General features: G+C 44.9%; 1 protein-coding gene across 1 annotated transcript; it reads right to left on the reverse strand.

Moving 5' to 3' along the window:
- Positions 1-1,867: 1,867 nt before the first annotated feature.
- Positions 1,868-22,568, reverse strand: SLC25A43 (solute carrier family 25 member 43). The gene is made up of 5 exons (XM_014569719.3): positions 22,152-22,568; positions 16,432-16,673; positions 13,993-14,165; positions 4,387-4,521; positions 1,868-2,705 (listed from the first exon to the last, which is right to left on the reverse strand). The coding sequence occupies exons 1-5, from the start codon at positions 22,421-22,423 to the stop codon at positions 2,502-2,504; spliced, it is 1,026 nt and encodes a 341-aa protein (XP_014425205.2). The 5' UTR covers positions 22,424-22,568; the 3' UTR covers positions 1,868-2,501.
- Positions 22,569-25,984: the final 3,416 nt, after the last annotated feature.

Below are 25,984 nucleotides of genomic sequence, written 5' to 3' on the forward strand. Positions count from 1 at the left end.
CCACCCTGCCCATTAGCTCCAAGGCTTGGCTGGCTTATACATAGTGATTGAATTCAATCTCTTAAGGTTAAGAATTCCTAAAAAAAAAGCAAGGTTAGTCTGCAGAAGAGAGAGTGTATGTGTGTGTGTGGGGGGGGGGGGCCTTGGGCAGTGGGGCCTTGGGTAGCAGGCCCTCAGTGCCACCTGAAAGGCAGTGTGCCCCTCCTCCACCCTCAATGCTACCCAGAGTGCACTGCACCATGTCCTAGCAGCAATTTAAAGGGCCCTGGGCTCCAACAGTAGTGGCAGCAAGGCCTAGGCCCTTTTGTATTGCCAGGTCCCAGGGCAATTTCCTCCTCTCCCCCATCAGCAGGCCTGAAGGTAGCAGAACCCATCAAAAACAATTGGGATGGAACAGTCCTAGGACCTAGCTAAGTCTGCCAAGTAGGTCAACACACCATTCATAAAAAGTATGAGAGACTAGTCTATCTTGGTTAACTTAGGCCACTTTTCTAGGTGCAGCCCTTAAAGTTTGATAATTTACTCTGCTTCTTGATTCATCTGTTAGAAACTGCACACCTAAAAGGTATCAAAACTATTCCCGTTCTAAGATGAAGGAGCACAGTGTGCTGGACTCAAGAATTGGGAAGCAAGAAAGGACAAATTATGTTCCCAGCCTTTCCCCTGCCTTGGTGTACAGGCTGAACCTTTCTGGATCAAATTTCAGCTCTAGTGGAAGCAGAAGCAACTGCAGTTAAAAGCATCAGCTGACACCAGGGCTGAACTGGGGCAGACACACATACCATTTGTTAAATGGAACCCTTAATACTTCACTGTTACAGGGCTGCCGTAAGACTTTGCTCACCATTGTCAAGTGTTCCAGAATAGAAGGTTGCGGTTATTCTGGCTCTCAATGGCTTTACTCCTTACATCTAAGATTGAATTCAAACACCACTTTCTACCTCTTCGTATTTCCCCAGGTGAACCAAGGTTAATTTTCTGTCAGGGAGGATAACTCAGTGCCACTGACTATAGGTGCTGGAACTAGGGGAGTGGGGCAGGAAGGTGGGGGAGAGGGAGTGCTACAGCACCCTTGGCTTGAAGTGGTTTTCAGTAGGGTTTCCAGTTTGGTTCAACAGCTCTCAGCCCCCTTACTATAAAAATTGTTCCAGCACCCCTACCTCTGACTAGCCTTTGCCTTCTAGTGCAGTGTGTGGCACTTGGGCTATGACGGCACAGGGAATCAGTGTCAGATGTGACTGAGTGTCACAATGCCACCTGGAGAAACTTTACACTTACCTGGAAGAATCACGATTCCAGCAACCATTTCTTACTGATCTGAGGGCCAGTCCCTGAATGACATTTATCTAAGCTAGGGATAAACTAGTCCACACACTGTAGCTCTCCTTACTGTTTAACATCCCCTCTTCGGAAAAGCATGACAATACATTGACTTGTAGGTCACAGCACTTAAAGGGGACCACCACAGTGACTGTAAGGAGATGGGAAGGCTAGGTATTGCATAGTACTGTTCTAATCGAACCATAAAACTTTCATCTGTGAAAATTATTTTAATATAAAATACATCTTTAAAAATATCAATGTAAGGGTGTTAACACTTAATTATCTAACCCATTTGGCATCTGCATTTTTCACACTGTAGTAGGCATAGTCAGTCATAACAAAAATGAACATAACATATACACAGTTTTGTTTTTTCCCCAAAGCTGAAATAATTCAGATAATGGCAAAAATATACATGTGTGTGTGGGGGGGGGGGATTGGGGGGGGGAATCTCAGCTTGCATTTAGGACTATTAGAACATTTCAGTGCGGTTTCATATATTACTATTCTTTCTTGGCAAAAATACCTCTGTAGTATGTTTTCATTTTTCTTTGCAACTGAGCACTGAGAAAATTATTCAGTTCTCAAATCTTACAAAAGCTGAAAACAAGAAGTACGATGACTAAGGCTAACAAAAGTGTTAACTGTCCGAGGACAAATACTGCATACCTAGAATGCCATGTCCATATTGCACTAGTGACAGATTTCAGTAAAAATACTTATATACAGTATATATTTTAGTCTATTTTAAACCATGTATCTGTTCTGAAGGCCACGTGTTCAGTGTCCTCAAATGTTACAAATGTATTTATTTTAGAATCAATCCCAATTTATGATCATGGCTCACATCACTTATTCTTTACAAGTGGTTTTAGTATTAAAAAGCTATTTATCATTGAAAATATCCCCAAATTAGTTGATTTCAAGCTCCAGAATCATAATAGTTTCAAAATGTTTGTGTCCTTCTGATGAGCTTGAATTGAGTGTATCAATTCACTACATGGGTTACAAAGTTTATTAATGTTTGACACAAGAGTTTCAAACTCCGGGAAAGTCACAGTAAACCAGGTGCTGCTACCTCTAGTGCAATGCATCTTCCTTTCTGCCTTGCTTTCTTCAGGTTGTGGACTTGGCCAAGAATGACTGCAACATACATTTACTCAATGAGCTTTCCAACGTCAGTTTTCAAGAGTTGGCTTCGGCGGCTCAAAATTTCCTCTTCGGAGGAGTTTTAATTCTCGCAGCTCTTGTGGTTGTAAACTCTGATCCACTCCAGGAATTAGCTTGTAGCTTAAGGGAGATTCGATATAACCATTTCTGTAGAGACATACCCGCTTGCAGAATTCAAAGGTGCTAAACATAACACCATAGTATGGGACAATCTTAACAAAAAAAAAATTGAAATAAGTTAATTTAGAATCAATATCCACATTCTCTAAAAGCTAGGATTTATAAGACTTCATGAACAGATTTGACCTCATTGGCAATGCGGATTCGCACAGTTGGGAATCTGACCCTATACTAGTTGTATCATTCTACAGGTACCACTATGTTGAGACTTGGTTTATTACATGTACAGGTTGAACCTGAACCTCTCTAGTCTGGCAACATCTATGGTCTGGCATGATTTCAGTTAGCCTGATGTCCACTTATCATGAGTGCAACAAAGTTTCCTGCTGTCCCATAAAGTTTGTTTATAGCCACCAATTCTGGCACTCAATGTTCTGTGCTGTTGTTTAGCTCTAATTTACCCTTAAATGTCTTCTAAGAGCCCAGTAAGCAATGGAAGTGTTGGTAATGCTACTAGACTGGGGGTGGGAACCTTTCTTGTGTCAGGGGCTGCTGACTCACAGATAAGTCAGTCGGGGGCCACACACAAAGTGAGAAGCAAAAAAAATCCTGGGGGGAGGATCCCTGAGCCTTGGAGACTGGATCCAGGTAAGCCAGGGGCCACATCTGGCCCCTGGGCCTTAGATTCCCCACCCCTGTATTAGACAATATTGACTTCCCAAGGTTCAGCAATTTCTCTGGTTCAGCAACAGTTAGGTTCTTAGGGTGCTGGACTAGAGAAGTTCAATCTGTATAATTAGACTATATCAAATTATTGGGAAGAAATGGGGTTGCGGTGAACTTGAAAACAAGACAAAGCTTAAAAGTTAAGATTTGTTTTAACGGGAAATTTGGGATGCATTTGGTATGTGGGAGAAATGCATCTTTTTCTGTCCTAAGCAGAGTCAATGAATCTATGCTGACGTATTCCCACTCTTTGGCTATGTCTAGAGTACATGACTCCATCGACGGAGCCATGTAAAATAGTTTATTCGGCATAGTCAAAGAAGCGGGGATTTAAATAATCCCTGCTTCATTAAAACAAAAGTGGCCGGCTGCACTGTGCCGATGATCAGCTGATCCGGCACAGCGCGGCAGTCTAGACGTGGCGCAGTCGACAGGGGAAGCCTTTGTTGACCGTTCCGGTAAACCTCGTTTCACGAGGCATACCAGAGCAGTTGACAAAGGCTTCCCTTGTCGACCGCGCCATGTCTAGACTGCCGCGCTGTGCGGGATCAGCTGATTGTCGGCACAGTGCGGCGACCATTTTTATTCTAATGAAGCGGAGATTATTTAAATCCCCGCTTCTTTGACTATGCCGAATAAACTATTTTACATGGCTCCGTCGATGGAGCCATGTCGTCTAGATGTAGCCTTTATGTTTAGTCATTTTCCCTGCTGTGCCTCTCTGTTATTTCCCAAGTGTGTTTGAATCAACTTTCACCAAAAGACTCTGTCACTTCTTGGAACGCTTTTGATGAGGATGGTGTCACATGAAAGGCAGCAACTTGCAGATGGTCTGTGAGACCAATCCTACTCTCAAACAGCTACACTGTAACCTGAGTAAAGGCGAATCTCTATCTTTGCGGTCATCAGCGATCTAATCAACAAGCTGTTCACAAGGCAAGGAGAAGAGGGATATCATGCACATTACAGTCCCAACTACCAATTAGCTAGAGGCGTGTGTCAGATTGTAATTAAGTACAGACTGATCAGAATGGAGCGAATCTCTACCTTGAGCAGATTGGCTGAGAGTCCACACCAGAGTCCAAGCACGCCCTTAGTCTTTACCGTTTGCCTAAAACAGTCCACCATGCCAGTAAAATGGACATCAACCCCTCCCCAGTGAGGAAGGCAAGGACTCTGAGCCTGTTCAAACCAAAAACACACCAGGTGTTAATTATGAAATGAATTTGTTTAATTCCTTCATTTCTATAAGCATTCAACACTTAGCACAACATTTAAATACTGAAACAAGAAGTCTTTGTCTATTTACCATGCTTTAGTCAATTATATTTCAAAGAATCAACAGTTCTGCCCAAGGTCTTACTGAAAGACAACTAGTTCGGGGGGGAAATATTTGAAATTTAGAGTATAGGAGAAGTCTACTCTTAATTCTATGTGGCACTACACATGGCATCGCTTGAACAACACATTCAAGCCCCTCCCCCAACACGGTAAAGATTTAAACCACCAAAATGCAGTCACATTAACACATGGTATTATGTCAATCTATCAGACCAGTGTGCAATTACCACTTAGTTCACATGGAACAAAAGTTCAATGGGTCATTCTCGACAGCAAAATCCGTTCACCATTAATCTCTCGCTGTGCAAGAACAGTTAGGTTGCCTGATCTCCAGTAATCTGATCCTTATCCATCTCTATGCACAGAGTTTTCAGTCTACTTTGCATGTGCAAATCAGTGCTTTATTCATACATATGACAAGACACATTCCTTTCCAGACAAGTGATTTAGGCATGTGATTGAACATGCAGGTCCGATCACTGAAGACTGGTAATTTTATATTGGTGGCAGTGATCTTATATTAGCTGGAGTTTAACTGTTAATTTACTGGTGAATATTGATCTAATTCTCTTTCATTTTTCCAGTAATCTAGAACAGCAAGTGGTATAATATTCCTTCTTAGTTTGCCTGAAAAAACCACAGCTTCCTCAAGACAATATGTAAGGGCCCTACCAAATATACAGTTCATTTTGGTCAACATCACTGGATTTTAAAAATGGTAAATTTGACAATTTCAGATATTTAAATCTGAAATTTTACAATGTTATGATTGTAGGGGTCCTGACCCAAAAAGGACTTATGTGGGGGATTGCAAGTTTATTTATGGGGATTGCAGTATTTCTATCCTTACTTCTGTCCAGCTACTGGCAGCAGCATTACCTTCAGAGCTGGGTTGCTGGAGAGCGGGTGGCTGCTGGCCAGGAATCCAGCTCTGAAGGCAGAGCTACTGCCAGCAGCTGAATAGAAGAAAGAATGGCTTTTTATGATATTGCCACCCTTATTTCTGCCCTGCTGCCTGCAGAGTTAGACCGTCAGCAGCTGTCACTCTCTGTCCACCAAACTCTGAACGCAGCAGTGCAGAAGGGCAACATGAATATGGTATTGCCACTCTTAATCTGTGCTGCTGCTGGCAGGATGCTGCTTTCAGAGCTAGGCATCCTACCACATTACAACCACCACTCTCCAGCTGCCCAGATCTGAAGACAGTGAAGAAATAAGGGTGGTAATACCGTGACCCTCCTAAAATAACCTTGTGACTCCCCGGCACCTCCCTTTTGGGTCAGTACCCCTAATTTGAGAAATGCTGGTCTCCCCCATAAAATCTGTATAAGGTAAAAGCACACAAAAGGCCAGATTTCACCATCTATGATGCTTTGCAATGGCTGTGAATTTGGTAGGGCCCTACTGATAAGTCTAACAAAACTTCTCTACCAAACTGACAACTCATGATGTTTTCTAGATGTATCTGCTCTAGAATTTTAATCACTTGGCAGCTCCAGTCTAGCTGGTGAAAAATGGAAACACACCAAAGTTTGAAATCATTCCTGATATAAGTGGGTGCAGCTAAACTGGTTTTAACAGAGTTGTGACCCCTTATGCCATAGGTGAATTTGACCCTAACATTTTAGGACACACAAGAATACTTATCAATATATGTTTATCTTTAATGTGTCCCCGTCACCCCAGCAGGGCAGGGGGATTAAACTCTGGTCTCCTAGACCTCAGGTGAATGTTCTAACCATTAGTCTAAAAGTTATAAAAAGGGCAGGGGTGGCAGCAGCAGCTCTTTCTCTGGACATTTGGTGCAGAATGAGGCAGGTGCCTAAACCAGTGACTCTAGAAAGCCAATTCCCATCTGTGACTTGCTAAGCAAGATAGGTGCAGGGAAACACTGATCTCCATGACAGGGCAGAGTTTAGCACCTCCCTCACTTATGGTTGATAACTTCTTTGGCTAGTTAGGTGGCTCCCTGCTTGATGCACTGGCTTTTGTGGATCAAATTCTAAGGCTCCAGTCTCTTTCCATTCATTGTTCAGGGGCCTAAGGATGCATCTACACTGCGGCGCTAGCTCGAAATAAGCTATGCAATTTGAGCTACGCAAATTACATACCTTATTTCAAGCTTACTTCGAGATAGGACCACATTTCAAAATAGACTGCTATTCCGAAAGTCCCTGAATCCTCATGGAATGATGTTTACAGGGACGTCGGAATAGGAAGCCTGTTATATTTCAAAATAACAGGCTTGCTCAAAAGATGCGGAATAGCTATTTTGGGTACTTCTGGTATCCCGAAATAGCTCTGCAGTGTAGATGTGGCCTAAGTGTCTAACCTGCCTTTGGGGAATTGCAGTGATGATCCTGTGATTTTCTGGGCACTTAAAAAGTTAGGTGCTTTGACAGTCATCATTGCAATGACTAATCCCCTTTGTGGATTTGGGTCCAGATTCCTTAGGTCAAAGTGCAATCAGTGCATGGGAAATGAGTGGGACTTTTGAAAGCACCCAAGAGAATTAGGAGCACAAATCATTTCGGCACTTTTGAAAAATCCTACCCTAGTCAATAAAAACCTGTGATGGATTTGATGTGTGCTTCTGCTTTCCAAAGTGGCAGGGATACTATTACACAGATTTACTCCTTTCTTTTGGGTCGATACCCATTCATTACAGACCAAAGGGCCAAGACTTTCCTACCAGGTAACATTCTATTGTGCAATTTCTGTACAAAGGTGAAAGGGGTGTTATATGGAAGGGGCTGTGCTGACAGAGAAAGAAATTCAGGCTACTAATCTGCATTCCTTAGGTTTGTGATGGATGCAGTAGGTACTTTCAGTGATTAAGTTTATTAAGTACACGACTGGCTACTCACTATCTTTTAGTTTTAGTGGGCTTTGAATCAGTCACCGAAGCACATACACATAACTAGACTACTCTAAATTTGATAGTCTAAAACCAGGGGACTACAGAATTTAAGGGTGAAGTCAATGGAAATTATCATTGAATGAGGACTGAAGGATTAGGGCCTGAAAGAATATTTTGTTACCTGTAGATGGCAAATTTCAAAATAAAAATAAAGATCCAGTATTAGGATCATGTGAGCAATTTTACATAGCTCTGACCAAATAACTACCTACAGTATCACTGACAGATTAAGCATGGACCAGAACCCCAAGTCAGCCCACACCAGGCATTCAGACATGTGCAAAGAACCTGCTGCGGTAATAGGACTATGAAATCTGTTCAGTTCCATTGGAGGCTTTACAGGACTGAGGAAGGGTCAACTCTGACCAATTCTACTGCTAATTATTTGTATTGCCTTTTCATGTAAGGAAAAGAACCTTAAATCAACAGCAAAATCAATTCTACTACAACATTTTAACACCATCGTTTTATGATGACAACTATATGGGTAGTCAGTATCCATGCTTCTCTCCAGCGTTGGGTGTCTGAGAGAAATGCTTCTAAGTGACTGGGCCAGAGAAAAGCCAACTAGCACTTTGGCAGAAGGAAAGTCCCATTTCACAAAAGCAGCTTTTGCCAAGAATTGTGCTCCAGCTGTCCAACTGTGTTCCCAGGGTGGGTCAGGACTGTAGTTTCTAAAGCAATAGGGCTCGCATATCTTGCTCTGTAATAACCTCAAAGACTGAGCTTTATTAAGTATGTTAATAGCCAAACAAATAAAAAAAATTGACATGGTCAGTAGCTGGAAGTGATGCAAAAGAAAAAAGCCCGCTAGAAAGCAAACCAACTCTGATGCAACCCATTTGGGAACACTTAGCTCTTCATCAGGCTAGTCACAAGTTCAGGTCCTACTCCAGGACTTGGGCTCATGCCCAATGCCCACACTACTGTACTATGAAGAGAGAGGGAATTTGGGATGAATCAGAAGTTAGAGATGGAAAATACAAATTAGTGATTGGTTCCATTGCTTTGCAAACATACAAGTGTAAGGAAAAGAGACATGCAGAAGCAGAGCTACACACTTTGATGATGCCAATTAGAAATTACGTAGACAGAATAAACTATGCCAAATCAGGTGGATTATGCAAATAAATAGAACTGGGGTTAACAGGACAAATGGACACATTATCCTGCCTGCAAGAAAACCCAAAGTATTTAAAATTAATAATACATGCCTATTATACAAAGTATCTACAATTTTTAAAAACAGTATTGCTCATTATTATCTATAGTGTGTAATGTATTTCTCTACTCATTCAAATAGGGTCTTTAAAAGGTTCCAAGATCTAGCTAGGCACATAAGGAGTTAAATAAACAGCTTCTGTGAAAAAGGTCCTAAACTGTATATGCTTCTCAGATATCATATGAACCACATGACTGAGAAGGGTTTTTTTTTTTTTTTAAACTAAATTCACTCACTACTTTCATATTTCCAGCTGTCAAGATAATAAAATCTTGTAAAGAGCAGGGATGCTGTAGTATAAGTGCACTCAAAGACTGACCTTAAAGCACAGGGAAACATTCCACCACCTAAGCTCTCTCTGTACAGTGATTACTCATACCTAGTTACATTCCAGTGCTGCCTATCTGCAAAACCCTGGTTTCCATGACTCATGTGGAAAATGCTTTTTAAAATAAAAGACTATTGGATCTTATTTCCTTTTCCAGGGTTTGCCTATAAGAGTTGTGTTAGACTGATATTTAACACACAAAGCCCTAATGAGGGAGCTATTTTTAAAAAATTATATATTAGCTCTTTATTGACTTTAGATTGACTATGTGCTCCATGGGTTCTAAACTGAGTTTAATGACCGGTCAGCCAATCCTGTAATGCAATATGGCCCTTATTAGAGATGTCATAGTGTAGCAGAATACCTGACTAACTGATAAACCTGGGCTTAAGCATTCACCCTACCTTGCTAACTCTGAATCAGGGGCAACAAAGCGGGGGTGGGGGAAGAACGCGGGAGCCAGTACACGCAGTAAGCCAGTTCCCTGTGCATATTGTATGGACAAGGGAGGCTGCTCCATGGGATGCCGTTACAGCCTTTGTCTGCGGGGAGCTCGGACCCCCCTGCAGACAGGGGCTGCTGCCGACCTGCATTGCTGCCTCTGTATCAGAGGCAGCAGGGTGGGGCAGCATGCAGGAACCGATCTGTGAGGGGAGCCAGTTTAAAAACCAGCTCCCCGCACAGACTGGCTCCTGCCTGTGTCCCCATGCTGCTGTCTCTGATACAGCGGTAGCAGCACAGAGTGGCAGAGGGCTCACAACTATTCAATTAATCACTAACATCCCTAGCCCTTACTAAAGGTTTCAAAATCTGCTACTGCAAATTCACAATAATTAATCCCTCTTTATTAATTATAAGTTATGTTTGCATAGCACCTTTTTATCCCAAAGGATCTTAAACACTTTACAAACTGATATGGGGGTTCTGGAGCTATTTTTATAGTGTGGATGCTGCGAGTCATTGAATCAAACTGTAAACTCTGTATATGATGGAAACCACTTCAAGTCAGGGGTGCTGCCACACCCTGCATCCCTTGTTCCAGTGCCTATGAATGATTATATAAATTATAGTCAATAGTAATGCATTTCCGCACTGAAAAGCAGCCACTTTGGGGTGGGGGGGGAGGGAAGGAAGGAGAGTGACAACAGCTCACAACAACCCTGCACAACCGTTTAGGACAGAAAGTGAAGAATTGTAGCCTGATTGCTTCAAAAAAGGATTGTTAGGAATGATGGGCTTTGATAAAGGCCATCTCGTACTTGGAGGGAAGGATGTAGCTAGTCTTAGGTTCTCTTTCACCTAAGCAATAATTTACTTATTCTTTCTAAAGGTTGATAACATAGAAAGTGTTACTGAGAAATTACCCTCTGACCAAACCCTCCCCATCCACTAGACTGACAATATATGCCGTATGTTCCATGCCAAAACATGCATACTGTACCTCTCAATTCTCTAACATGCCAACCAGGAGCAAATGAAAAAGGAAAACAAAGGGATAAAATTAGGATAGTCACAATAGCGAGATAGGGCTCACATATTCAAAATGACTGATCAGAATTAGTTTTTAATTAAAAAAATAAAAAAGCATTCAACTATATTTAGCAGCAAACAGCAAACTTAAAAAAAAAAGTGAAAGATTGTAATTATAACACTGAGGGTGGTAAAGAGGGGTAGGGGAGAGCCATGTTACAGGAACAAACTGGCAGCATAAACTGCCACCAAAATATAAAATAATGGAGGTTCGGAGCCTATTCCACTGATGTCAGTGACGAAACTCCTGCCAATATCAGGGGGGCAGGGCCTGGTTGTAGATATGCAACCCTGTAATGGGTGGATCAAGGTGATGGTGACAAATGTTAATAAAGGTTGAATTTCTCTAGCCTGGTACACTCTGATCCAGTAACTTCCATGGTCTGGCACGATTTTAGTTAGCTGGATAGCCACTTATCATGGGTGCGACCAAGTTTCCTGTGGTCCCATAAAGTCTGTTTCCAGTCCCGGCTCTCAGTGTTCTGTGCTGTTCTTTAGCTCCGATTTACCCCAAATGTCTTCCAAGAGCCCAGTAAGCAGTAGAAACGTTGGTAATTCTGCTAGACAATATTGACCTCCCGTGGTCTGGCAAATGCTCTGGTTCAGCATCAGTCAGGTCCTGAGGGTGCCGGATTAGAGACATTCAACCTGTAGTACTTGGTCCTTACATAGCAGTATGCATCTTCAAAGCACTGTGCATACTACTCCTAAGTGAACTAAGTACGTACTATTCAAACACAGAAACAGATGGAGTTAAAATGATTTGTCTAAGACTCTCTAGTAAGTCAGTTACAAACCGGGATTAGAACTCCATGGGGACTCTTGAACATTTCAAAATCAGGGAGCGCAGAGTCGCAGGGACTGCTTGAGTCCCTCACTGGTCCCATGCTCCCCGGAGTGCTTCTACCTTTGAAATGTAGCAAGAGCCCTGCCGACTCTTGCTACATTTCTAAGGCGGAGGTGCGCTCATTGACTAATCGAACAGTCGATGCAAATTATATTGACTATTCAATTAGTTGATTAATCTGAATTTAACATCCTTAGTGCAGACCTGGCCTTAGTCTTCCCCATAAGCTCCCCCTCACCCAGCAAGCAAAAGTTCAAATCTGTGAACTGAACCAGATTTTCCCATGTGCCAGAGCACTCGTGCTAGCCAACTGGGATAGTGAAACATTTCAGCACATCACATGTTTTTATTTGCCAGTGAGTTGGCTCAGCCCATGAGAACAGCTCAGAAGAGACAGTTTTGATGGAATCATGATGACAAAAGATATTAGTTCCTTCTCTTTTTTTTTCCCTATTGTTTTCCCCAGGGCTGGATGTTCCATTTTCTCACTCCCCTTCCCAGGTGCCAACTTGTCACTACCCTTCCAGTGTGCCCACTATCAGGGCTCCCCTGGACTGCCTCACACACTGCCTCCCCTCTGTACTGGGGCCAGAGCATTCCTCCTTCTGAGCACTCCCATGACTCAATCAACATCCACTGAGGCAACGGGAGCCTTTCCATTTATTTCAGCAGGAGAAGATTCAGTCCCGCAGCAGCTGAGATCAATGCGCAATTGATCCCCAACAAGGCTGAGCAACATGCTTGTGGTAACTTTTAGAAACAACTTCCTAGACTGGTTCAGCCAGCCCCCAGGGCCAGCCCGGCTATGATTTTCAATGGCTTTTTGCTTGGCAATTTGAGCAAGTTCAACCACTCCTACCAAATCAGGATCGACTGAATTTATATGTATCCTACTGTCTTCTCTATAGCTTGTCAGCATAGTGTTATGGAGAGTTGGGTGCCACCTTAAAACTGTGAGGCACTTGACAAGTATATAAACTGCAGCATAGATGAAAACAAATCATCATAGAGCCGAGAAAATATTTATATTTTTTATCAGTTTCTCCTTCACCGTTATTTTCTTTTTTAAAAAAAATGACATTTTCTGGAAGCATAGGACAGTTCTCTAAAGAGACAGGGCCATAAACACAATTTCTCAACATGAGATTCCAAAATACCCAACAGAGAGCAGCTGGCACGTATCTAAAAAAGTAGTGAGACAGCACAACCTACTGGCTGGAAGAAATGATGTTTTCTGCTTCAGAGGAGCATCCATATACAGGCCTTTTTAACACTAGACCAGAATCCTGTATATTTTCCTTCTTACCAACTATGAAAACTGCAGTTAAAGCTAAAAAGAACAGCATGAGACTATGACCTGTCCTTGGCTCTCTCTCTATAGATGGTATGAACATATATAGACTGTATGTAGGAGCTTCAACACAAGGAGCAATAAAAGCATCTCAAATGGGGGACACAAGCCATTTTTTTCAGGTGAGTATGGGGAAAGGCAAAGCTCTGAATTCAGGACAGATTGCCAGGAAAATTAGATTTCACACTGTTTCGCAGGGGGACCGTGCAGCTACCCTAAAATCAAGACGGGAATTTAAATCCCAGTTTGAACTGAAGGAGAACTGGTTTCCCTTATTAAACTCTCTGGCAGAAGCAGGTGTTTAATAGATCTGAAGAGAGAATGATCTCCACTCCCGAAGTTCATCATAGTAGTCCCAAAGTTTGTGCTCATGTAGGGTATCAGTCACAGGCTGCACCTACATAGTCAAAAATCCTGCAGCTGCAAGTCCCAGCAGAGATTAACTGAATTGGCTAATGGAGCTTGTGCTACAGGATAGGGTCTCAGAGACTGAGCCCCAGCCCAGCCAGGAATTCTTAGCCCCATAGCGTGAGCCTGAGTCAATTGACCTGGTCTCCCACATTAAGCACTGTGGATCTTCTTTGCAGTGTACAAATACCCTAAGAGCCTTAAAACGAAGTCCCACATTTGCTTGTTGAATACAGAAGCAGTGAACACTTCCCCTTCAGTAGACCTGAACCCTGACTCAAAGGGACCTCCCCAGATAAGTCTCCCAGGCCTTTCGTTTGACTTCCTTGCTGAAATGGTCAGCAAGACTGCTAATGCTCATGGGAGCATTTATGGTGTGGATACCTGCACACCAAGAGCAGGAGATCAGCTGATTTGATATAGACCAAGCAGCCACCAGATGATGATATCTATTTGCTACTCTGATGGTGATAAAAATTAAACAACTTCAAAACATTGCTGACTGCATGATACCAATTACACTGGTCTTAAAACCTATGCCAAAAAAAAAAAAATCTCAGCCATTACTGCTGGGAATAATTAACCATTCTAATGATTCACTCTTGGTAAAAGGAAGAAGGTGGCAGTCACAGTCAGTTACTACCTTGCCTCCAGCACATACAATACTGCAAGCCACCAAAATGCTAACAGCAATGATGCTCCATACCTGCATTTTCCTCTTTACGGTCTCAAAGGGAAAGGAGAGTGTTTGTGCTACCCCAGCTACAAGGCAGCCATTGATGAAGTTCTGAAGGGGAGAGAAATGAAAGCTGGGCTCTTGCCACATTTTATTCAGATTGATGTAAACAAAGAACGAGCCAGCAGAAAATGGGATAGCACCTGTAAAGCAAACCAGACAGAAAAGATTCGTGTGAGTGCACAGTACAGTATAAAGAGAGCTACATGCTTCCTCCTAGCCTTGTCTAAATGTCGGGGACTGTCAGCTAGTGTAAATCTTGCTTTTTTCCACTTGGAAAAACCTTTACTTGTTAGATATTCATTTGTCAAGGGAATGACCTACTTATTTAAGCCTCAGGTTTCAGGTTACAAATATGGCATGAGGCATTTACATTTACATTTACAAGAGGGTCCGTATATTGTGTTGGTGCCTCTTATTGCTTTGGGCTTCTGAAAGATTAATCTTTCACTCCATTCCTGACACAACCGGGATGTCCTTTAGTCCAACATTCTTTTCTCTTGCCTTGTATATCATTTGTTTTCTGCTGTCACCAATTCTAAGTTTTGCTTGTAAGTTATCAGAATCAATTTCTGCAAGCATTTATATTAAAATGTGGTATCCTGCAAAGCTACAGTGTCAACTTTTTTATAAGAATAAAAAATAAATATAATATAAAATAAATAAAAATGCCTCATCTATCTCAAGTAAGGAGAAACACCACTGCTTTGGCTCACTTTTCAGGAGCAACATATTATTATTACATAGCGTCCACAGTCACAGGGGAAAGTGGGACACAACAGGCCAGTACGGTAACGCCACTGGCATGTAAAAGAGTAGCTGATTAGTCGACTACCCTAAGCCTAGGCTTATCAGGTAGTTGAGTCCACTACAGGCAGTCCCCGGGTTACATACAAGATAGGGACTGTAGGTTTGTTCTTAAGTTGAATTTGTATGTAAGTCGGAACTGGTGCTTATTGTAGGGGAAACTCTAGCCAAACATTTCTCCAGAGCTCAGTTTTATTCTCCCACACCTCACTTCCCTCAGTCCTTTATTCTCAAGCTGAGGTGTCTACTGAGAAGCCGCTCTGCGTCTCCCTGGTCAGCTGGGAGCGGGTGCTAGCTTTGCGTCTCCCTGGTCTGCTGGGGGGAAGCAGCTAGTGTGGGGTTGCCTCACCCCGTTTGTAAGTAGGGATCCGATGTAAGTCGGATCCATGTAACCCGGGGACTGCCTGTACTCACATTTCCCACCCCCTTGATACTCCTATATCAGAAACAGGATCTGGAGTTGGGGGGAGCCAGCCCCTACTACATTTAAACTGCAGAGCCGCAGCGGCCCCTTATAGGCTAATCATGTACTTGATACAAATTGTATCGAGTACACAATTAGTCATTTTCTTGCTACTTAACATCCTTAGTACTCCTGTGAGAACCAGCTCATACAAGGACAATGTTAAAGCACTGTCGCTGCCTCTTTTGCTGTCCCCCATTGGGGGCCCTGCTGTAGGGTCTAACAAGTGCTGCTGATCAATACCAACAGGGCTGCTGATGGGAGGGAGGAGGGTAAAGGGGCAGCTGCTCCAGGGATCGGTGATTTAAAAGGGCCTGGGACTTCCGGCCATCACGGCAGCAGCTGTGAGCTCTGGGCCTTTCAAATAGCCACTGCAGCAGCGGAGGCCATGGAGGAATGGTGGGGAGGAGGGTCTGCCTCAAGTCGATCTCCTCACGCCCGAGGTGCAGGGCACCCCAATAAATCCTGGTGTTTATTTTTACTCCACTCACAGTGCACTGTGTGTACACAGGATTTTTCTTAAGTGAAGGAGGAGTATGTTGCCTCTAAATGTAGCCAGGTAATCCAGAGAAGACAAGCAAGTGCATCGTCTCAAATTCTTTTAGCCACAACCAGTAAAGATTAGGGATGTAAAATCCCAGTTAATCAGTCAAGTTGACATAATGTTTAACTGGTTAACTAAATAGTGGGATCTCATGGTTCCAGCTCCCCAGCCTGCGGGGCTCCCATTCTCTGTCCCTGTACTGGGACTGGGGCTGTCATGCGGGGGCTGGGCTGGCTGCTAGGGCCTGCTCTCGGCCCCAGCTGAGAGGGGCTGCCCCCAGGGAACCAGTTAACTGTTCCCCAGTAAGCATCACCCAATAAAAATGATGCTTACTGGGTACATGTTCACACTCTTAGTAGAGATTAAATTATGAGCAAGAGCTGCCAGTTTAGAGACAACTCGGCTACAACAGAAATAACAAATACGTGAAACCCGTTGTGACCTGCTTTGTACATCTAGATGTCCTCTAAAGAGAGGCATTTTATTGTTTGCACATTTAAAATGAACTGGGCAAACACACATGAGCGAGGTACTGATGTTTCAATACATAATGTACAGTAAAGCTCAGAGATATTCTTTCCTATTATTAGTTTACCTAGTACTGTCAGCGAAACACCGCGATAAAGTGCAAGGAATCCTTCTTGATGAGAAATTGTGCAAAACGCATGGAGAATCCCTTTGTAAGATGGTTCCAACCGGTTCTGCACTATGAGTCGTGTTTTTACCACATCGGTAGGGTAAGTCACTACAGTTGCAACCATGCCAGCCAGGCTTCCGGCCATAATGGCACTCCAGTGGGAAATGTGGCCCATGTCATCCATGAAGAGCATGACAAACCTAGAAGAGACAGATAAAAGAGGAACTATTAATTATGACTCAAAAATCTGGTATAAAAATGAAGATACTCCTTGATGTAATAGTTCTTCATCCCATCTGCTTATCTGATCATAAATAATACTTAGAATTTCAATGATACACATGACAAATCCTGAGCAAGCCTCAAAACCTCCATGAGGCAAGTGATAATTGTAAACGGGGGGGGGGGGGGGAGGGGTAAACCCGGGCACAGACTGAAGTCAGAATAACTCACCCAAAGCCTCAAATCAATTCAGTGACTGACTCCCAGCCTGCCAGATATAACCACTATGCAATACTTGCTCAGTTTTCTTGGATGTGACGCACCAGTGCAAGAAAAACAATGTTAAGGCTTTTGTCACTGTGGTATTTCAAAGGGCCACTGGTTTGGTTTTCACAGCTCAATAAATGGGAACTCTAATGAGAGGCAGCACTTCAGTCCCATCTATTCTCTGCCTGTAGCAATAATAGTGTAGTCTCCTGTGGGCTGCAATACTATGATCTAATTTTGGTTGTTGGGTTTAGTGTGCAGGTGCTGGGTGGTTTTAGCAGCTTGTGATATACAAGACATCCAACTACACAATGATCTGGTGATTCCTTCTGGCCTTAAACTCTATGACTGTCTTTACATCTACCAAGATGAGTCACCATAACACAAAACATGACTGTACAGACATAATAAGCTCAAGCTGTTGATTCATGGTTTCGGTTATCATCAGGAGATCAAGGGTAGGACTAATTCTTCCTAACAGAGTCTCCAACATGCAGGTTGGACCTCGCTGGTTTGGCACTCTCGGGACCTGAGTGGTCCTGAATAAGGGGATTTGCCAGACCAGGGAAGGTCCCTCCCCTCATGGCCATGCTGCCACTGGGCTAGGGCTCCTGCCTGCCTGTCCCCGCTGCTGCCTCTCCCTGGTCTCATTACTCCTGGGGCTAGAGCACCACTGCCAGAGATCCACCACAGCCGCCTGGCTCTGCAGCAGAGGATCCATGGACCAGGTCAGAATTCCCTGGCTGGGGACAGCGGTCCATAACCATGGCCAGGCTAGAACTCCCCAGCCGTGGGAGACAGAACTCCCCACCATGCCATCCCCTCCCTCCCCCCCGACACACTCTGACCTCCCAGCTGAGTTGCCGATACCCCTAATGGCACTCCATCCCCTGCCACCAGCCCTCCCTCTTCCTGGGCTGCACAGCCCAGGAACATCCATGGTCCACACCAGACCATGCATGTTGCCGGACCAGGGAGTCCCAGTTAAGGGAGGTAAAACCTGTACTCGAAACTCCAGTAGGAGTTTGGAAAATATTCAGCAATCTTCATCACAGTCCTTCTGAGAACAGCAGAACATTCTGTGTTTCATTGTTGCTTCAGGGGAAGACTCAAGCTCAGACACTATATTGTGTCAAGCATTAAGTCTAGGTTTGAGTTTGCTATTAAAACAGCAACATTGGCGAGTTTTCTATTTTTCCCTAACTTACTTCTAGCATCCTGGAATCTTCAAGTGTCGTCTCTGATTCAGGCACTTGTGATTCAGAGGGCAGCATAAGAGCCTGCAGTGTAGGGATGTAAGTGAATAGTTGACTACTCAACTAAGCATAAGCTTATTGGGTAGTCCAGTGGAATACTCAACTACTCGCTCCCTCCCTCCCGCTGCCTCTGTATGAGAACTGTATGAGAGGCAGCTGGGAGGGAAGGCGGGCGGGGGGAAGGGGGGGAAGAACAGAAGCCAGTGATGGGGGGAGCAGCTTAAATGCTGGTTTCCCACCCAGCACTGTCTCCACAGTTCTGCCTGTCTCCCCCTGCCCCCCGGTGCTGCTGCTTCTATCAGAAGCAGCGGGAGGAGAGGGGGGAATAGGAGAGGTTGCTGCCACCAAGCAGCCCCTGTCTGCAGCCAGCCCTGGCCGCTGCGAACAGGGGCTTCTGGACCCAGCGCAAGCTGGGACCAAGCGTTCCGGACCAGTATGAGCCAGGACTAGCTGTGCCTCTGCATTTTAAATGTATTAAGAGCTCAACAGATCTTACTACATTTAAAATGCAGATCCACAGGTCCAGAGCCAGCACTAGGTAGGACTGTTCAGTCCTGGCTTGAGCTGTCTCTAGGAGGTAGTCTCACTGCCGCTCTGCAGAGCAGCACCCATACTGACTAATTGTGAAGTCGATACAAATTGCATTGACTACAAGATTAGCTAAATAACCACTCTTCACATCTTTACTTCAGTGCACACAGTGCTCAGGTCCAATTAAGAATGAGCACAATGGGCATCACGCAAGCAGCAGGAAGTGAGCAAAAGAGAAGTCCAAGGGGAATCAGAGTCTAGGGAGCAGATCAGGAAGGCGAATTATAGACTTCGTGTTTAGGAAAAAAACCCAGTGTAGCCTACACAACCTAAACAGCTTGCTTACAATTCAGACTATTTAAAAAGTCTAGAAGTGGACAAAGACAGAAAGACCAACCCAACAGAAATAGAAATGTTCAGACTATAAAGACTTTGGGCAAGGGCATGATGTGTTTGTACAGCATCTAAGGCAATGGGGCACTGATTCCAACCAGGGATATAAATGGTTAACTGGTAAGGGCTGGTGTAGCTGCCCGCCCATCCTGGGCAAGGGGCTGCTTCAGCCCCACGGGACCCACCGGAGCAACTCCTGTCCTTGGCAGGCCCAGCTCGGATCGTGTGCCACAGGTAACACTCTGACTCCTCAGGAGCAGGACCAGCAGCCCTTTGCTATGGATTCTACAGCTTATTTAAGCTTTATACTGCAGAGCCCACAGCACGTGTAACCGCTAGGATATTTAGCGGTTACCTTTTAAAAACAACTTTTGACATCCCAAGTCCGACTGAGGTCTTTGCAGTTCTTAAGGTTGTGTATATTGCTGTGGTGCCCAAAGGGCACACAACCAAGGAATTTAGCACACTGTGATTTGGGAGTGAGGTGTGGGTTTGTGTAATTCAATTCCACCCTTTCCCATGAAGCCATCCCTTGCTTCTTCTAAACTCCCTGTTCCCTGGCAGTCAATAACTGTCTAAGCCAAACATGTCCTTTAGGAGGTTTGCATTATCATTTACTAAATATATTACAATTTACCTCTGTCTGCTGTTTCCTGTCTGCGCATGGTATTCCCTCATGGGAATCCCAACAAATAAACTACAAGCTGCTTTATGCATTAAAGAGAGGGAGTGCATGCATAACTGTACAGGATGAACCTCTCTAAACTGGGACTCTCTGGTCCAGAGCCCCGGCACAAGACCAGTGGCAAGGGGGGCTGTTGGTTGGGAGCTCTGCCAGACTGGCAGGAGCAGGAACAGTAGCCCTGCTGGTGCCAGGAGTCCAGCCTGGTTGGTGCTCGCAGGGAGCCCAGCTGGGCCAAGAGCAGATCCTGGCTAGGGGGCCAGAATTGACTGTCCTGGTCTGGCCAACTCCCTTGTTCAGGACCGGTCAGGTCCTGAGAATGTCCAACCGGGGAGGTCCCACCTGTACTTGGTTTTGCCTAGCAGCTACTTTCCATTTGTAGCGAAAGAGAAAGAAAACTGTCCATCCCCTCTTCTGAGCAGCTTGCTGACCCAGTGAACAGCGGGTGCATTGTTTCAAGGAACATTTAATCAGCCCAGCTAAGATTTACAGAATTGTTACAAAGCATAAAGACCCACTAACCCATCTCATGAACAGCACACCCAGAGCTATGGTGATTCACTCTCTGCCAGGTGAAGGGGAAGCTCATTACAAGCAGTGGATGGCATCAGCATGGGTTGAGTCCCCTGTAACATGCCTGATTGGACAGCAGAGGGTGAGCCCACTCCTTTCCCTTCCCCTTCCATCTCATTTGGGAAATCACTGAACTGGAATAACCCCATCCTCCCAATTACACAGAAATATCATGCATTACATTATGCACTCAGATGACCTAAATAAACCAACTGGCAACTCACCCCCTCCCACCTTCAAACAAACAGGACTACTGTTTCAGAGTCCACTGGAGGCTTTGCAACAAACGACTGCAAACTGCGTGATGGAAAAGGAAATCCCCCAAAAAATGATGCATTTTTGCTGAGTAATGTTAACAGAATTACTACATATTGACAAAGACTCTTCCCTCCCTCTGCAGCATTATTTCCTCTAGAGGTCATTTCTTTTTTTTTTTTTTTTAAAGGGAAGTTTTTAACATGTGGATAAAGATTAGAGACCACCACTAGGTTAGCATACAGATATACAAAATGAAAGCTCTTAGTTATGAGTTTGGTCAAATTAAAAATAAAGTTCTTATTCATTTTGTATATAGGCTCATTTTGTGGAAAACAAACATAAATACAGCAAACAATACTTAATGAAGAGGTAACTGCAACCTTGATTTAAAAAAAAATCCCAGAAAATAAATCATATACTGAATGGAACACCTGCAGGATTGTCAAACTGATTATTTGAAAGATAGGACTGTACATGTTTGTATAGCATTGAGTACAATGGGAACACTAAAGCTACTGGAATAACTGAAACATAATAATTGTAACAGCCTAATTTTCACAAGAAGGAGAAACTGAACTTCCTTAAAGGGACACAGCCATTTTGAAATCTAGCCAATTACAAATTAATTAAAACCCAATGGTTTGAGTTTTATAGTCACAATTTCCCTTTTTAAAATATTTCTTTCTTTCCCATGCTGCTGTACTAGAGACATTAACAAACCGGGGGAAATGACTACCACGCTGAGGCCTACATACTGACTATACAGGGGAAACAGAGAAATTGACAACACATTGTGATAGAACCATCACACATCTAAAATACTGTCCAACTAAATAAACTGGAAAAAAATTGAGCAATTTTTTCCCCTAATCTCTTCCAATTACAGGATCCTTAGATGTTACTCACTGCACTTAGCCAATAGAAATGACATATTTTCAAGCAAAAGTGGGAGTTTTAATAACATGATGCATCTCAGACGCTAGCCTAAAACGAGTAAGTCTCATTCCCAAATGAGATCTGACAGGTTTGCACTTGCTAAATTGTAGAAAAACATAAGGAAACAGGTTTCCTATGAAGTCCGACTTGGAAAAATTCCCCTTGCTGATTTGGGAGAGGTGAGGTTTCTTTTGACAAATACTGGTGATCAAACTTCACGGCAAAGGGTGGGCAAAATCTGGGTGGGTTAAGCTCCAGAGGATTTGCATTTGAATCTCAAAGCGGTCAGCAGCGTAGACAGGGCATGAGGTTCCAGTCCTCAGCCTCCACAGCATGGTTAATCGGAGACAGAAGAGCAAATCTGCCACGCCCTGCACCATGGGAGTCTGGAAACCCCTTTGCAGGAGCAGAGCGGATCCTGCGGCACTGCCCATCCCAGTGGCCCCCAAACCTCTTCGCAGCGACTGGGCGCATCCCGGCCGTGCCCAGGGCTCCATCCCCCAATGCCCCGAAAGGCCTGTGCAGCAGCTGGGCCGAGCCTGGCAGCGCCCCGCGGTTACCTGCGGTAGGAGGCGAGCTGCAGGACGCTGTAGGGGAAGAGGCGCAGGCAGGCGGTGAAGTTTCCCTTCCACAGGGCCCCGAGGCCCTCGGCCTGGCAGACGCTGCGGCCCGTCTGCCAGAGCCCCCGCCGCGGGTGGGAGGCGCCCACCTGGGCCAGCACGGTGAGCAGCTCCAGCGGGGCGGTCAGGCTGAGGCTCAGCGCCCCGGCCAGCCCGGCGCAGCCCAGCCGCTGGCAGCCGGTCACCCTGCCGTCCCGCCTCCAGGTGGCCATGGCCCGGGCTGCGCTACCGCCTCCCCGGCTGCATGGTGCTCAGGCCGGGCAGCGGGCTCCCACCGCCTCCCGCAGGGGCAGCGACTGGGAGCTGGAGCCAGAGCGGCGCTAGGCCGGCCCGAGGCGGCGCCTCGCTGCGGGGCAGGCCAGGCCAGCCCCCTGAGTGGGCGGGGTCAGGCGCCAGCTGCTGAGACATCTGTCTGGCCCCGGCCCCGCAGCTGAGCGGTGCGGTTAGCCAGGGGCCGGTGCGGCGAGCTGCAGTCCCCAGCCACCTTCTCCGTTGGCCTGGACCCGCAACGGATCCAGGGAAGGGCCCTGGAACGCAGACATAGGAAGAGACAATCGCGTGGGCCAGGGGTGGTAGGTTTGCAGAAATGTTGGTGTCCAAAACGTCCAGAGCTCGCCCTCTCTCCCTGCCTACTCTGAGTTTGGGTGGGGGAAGGATGTGGGTTTTGGGAGGGAGGCTGGGTGCAGGTTCTGGGCTGGGATGGAGATTGGAGCACGGGAGGAAATGCAAAGTGCAGACCGGGATGAAGAGGTCAGTCTCTGGGAGGGAATGTGAATACAGGAGGGGAGTGAGGGATGCAGGCTCTGTGGTGCAGTGTGGAGCAGGAGGATATGAAAAAGGGTGTAGGCTCTGGGAGGAAAAGGGTTTGTTCAATGGCGTGGAGGGAGGGGATGGCGTGTGCTGCACTTACCTAAGAAACCCTCCTCTAGCAGTGGCTTCTGTGGGGAAGCAGAGGTCTCTATGCGCTGCTGTTCACCTGCTGTCCCCATGTGCGTCCCCCAGCCCTGTCTGCCATCCCCAGGCAATTTAGAATGGCCCGAGGCCCCTACTGCCACCTGTGGCAGTGCCATGGGCATGTGTGTAGTTGTTCTTTGCTGCTGCTGATGGTAGCCCCCCCAAATTGTTTAGATTGCCTGGGCAGCAGGAGGGGCCAGAGGATGCATGGCAGGTGGGCCGCAAAAGAGCAGCAAGTGGGGCTGAGGGAGAGACCCAGCCCCAGACTTTGGTGGAGCCCGGCCTTGGGCCAGGAATATTCCTGGTGCCCAGGTACCACGGGCTCGTATAACTCACTGCCTATACACATGGGGTTTTAGAGTTCAAGGCCAGGCCTTAAATCTAGGGGAGAGTTAGCTGGTATCTGAACTCACCCAACCATCCCCTCAAATTCAGCGTATTGCCTCCATTATTAATAGGACTTTATGTAATGCCTGTATTTTGTGCTGTATCCAGTCTGTCAAATACCACCTCCCATAAGGATTTCTTCTGCAGACAGGGAAGGATGGAAGTGGGCATGCAGTGGTACTGGACTACTGAAGGAAAATGGTGGTTCCAGTCCTTCAAAACTATTCTTGCTCTGCCCCACTGCCTTTATTTTCAGCAGAAGCATCCCTCCCTCAGCTTATAGTTCCCAGTAGGGCACAGGCAGGGGAACCACTCTTATGAACTTTCCAGTTCTTTTGCTGTGGAATATACAATTATTTCTCATCCCTGTTGAGATGTCTGCTCCCCTGCTCTGGGGATTTGCCTATCCTGCAGCTTTATGAGGATTGCCTCTATCTGGGCAATAAATTGCTGTTTTGGATGGATCTCGCTTGTGCCTTAGTACAGAGATTTCCTGCTGTTGTTCCATTTTGTCCCTTTAGGCTTATTTTGCATGAGATAGCAGGGAGTACAGAAGCAGGCATGGTCATTGCTATGACTGTGATAAGGAGCACAGCTGAAACTGAGTTTCCATCACCATTTAATCCCTGGATTAATCCTTTATCTGATGAGTCAGAGACACAGGAGTTTCTTATATAAATCAGATTATTCTTAATCTAAAAATCTGCCATTGTATAAAAATAATTTGCAAAAGCGGTGGAAAATTGTGTTAGGGAACAGATTCAGGCTAAGGACTGGATTGCTCTAAAAAACATGGTCCCAGATTTACCCATGTACTTCCAGAAGTGAAGCTGGAATGCTGGGCTGGATCAGCCTATCCACTCAATCTGTCCATAGTCTGTTAGTACTAGTTATGTTATGTAATGTTAATGTATTTGAACTTATAAAACACTTTACAAATATTTGTTAATTAAGACTCAAAACATCTCCATGTTAGTTGTTAAATTTGTTTATTCACTTACATAGCTATATTTAGCACTCATCTCCATTGCATCTGGACATCTGACTTTCTTCAAATGTTTCTACAATTAAACAATATCTTCCACATACAGTAGGCAGATGCCCACTGGCTACATTGTTAGCCCAAGTGATATCTCTTCACTGACACTAAAAAAATCAATTACTCTGCATAAGCAAAAACACCTTATGGAGCATGCTTATACCTGATAATCACTGGTGCTGGTAAGATAAAAATCACTCTGTCTTTTTATGAAGCTTGTTAGCACCTTTTAACCTGTTACATGAGACCTGCAATCATCCAGTCAAGGTATGAAAAATTGTCAAAGACCACATCAGAAAGGAAAGTAGTTGGAAAGGGCAGATGCAACACCATCCATACAAATTTAATCCCAACCCAACTAGCAATAATTCAATCTTGTCTAAATTGCCTGAAAGCAAGTAGCTAAAATTCAATCTGAATCATTCTTTGGGAAATTAGAGAAACTATGAAACTTGGATTAGATGTAAGCAAATGTAGAGTGGAGTATCATTATAATCATCACATACACACTGACATATAGAAATACTAGTCAGAGCTTTGCAGGGCCCCTGGTATGATAACAGTGGGTAAGTAAAAAAGCTTCAGAGGGTAGCCGACTTAGTCTTTAAAGTGCTACTAGACTATTTGTTGTTGTTTTTTACTGGGTAAATAGTTATATATTCATTCCAGTGGGATCACTCTTGAAGAGAAAAAATAAGACACTTTAAGACATCTGTCTACCCCTGTAAGGAGGATGTGGTAAAAGGGAATTCATCTGGTCTTTTTTCTCTTGTATGCATAGAGAGCAGAGATGGGCAAGACAACCTCCGTAGGCCAGATCTTGCCCACCAAGCCAGTTGATGCAGCCTGCAGCCTCCCTGCCACTCCCAGGCCATTTGAGATCTGGGGACGAGCACGAAGTCTCCTCCCCCAACCAGGGGCGTACAACACCAAAGGGAAGCTCCAGCTATTCAAAACAGCTGGTGGTTCTCTCTAGGCATCATGTACCTGCCCCTGGCAGGGCAGGGGGCAAAGATTTCATGTGTTCCCCCACCTCCAGGCCAATTAGGGTCTGTGGGCAGGGGAGCACAGGAAGTCTACTGGCCCCACCCGTTCTGCCTGAAGCCCACCTCTTTCGGGGCACCCCACAACTACTTCAGAAATGTGTGAAGTGGCCCCCCCTTCAAAAATTATTGCCCACCCCAATATAGAGGGACCATAGGAATAAAAATATTTTAAATGGCCTCACCTGGGTGTGTCTAATAATATCTGAGGTTACTGAACTTGAGTGAGTTTTAAAAATTGAATCTAGTTTCAACTTGAACAATGAAGCTATTTCATGTTCAGTCTATTTCCATTTTGACATTCTGTGTCTCACAGGTTAGACTAGTACTGTGATGGCTGTAGTTTCAAC

The sequence above is a fragment of the Pelodiscus sinensis genome, chromosome 13 (genome assembly GCF_049634645.1).
Source record: "Pelodiscus sinensis isolate JC-2024 chromosome 13, ASM4963464v1, whole genome shotgun sequence".
Taxonomy (NCBI): domain Eukaryota; kingdom Metazoa; phylum Chordata; order Testudines; family Trionychidae; genus Pelodiscus; species Pelodiscus sinensis.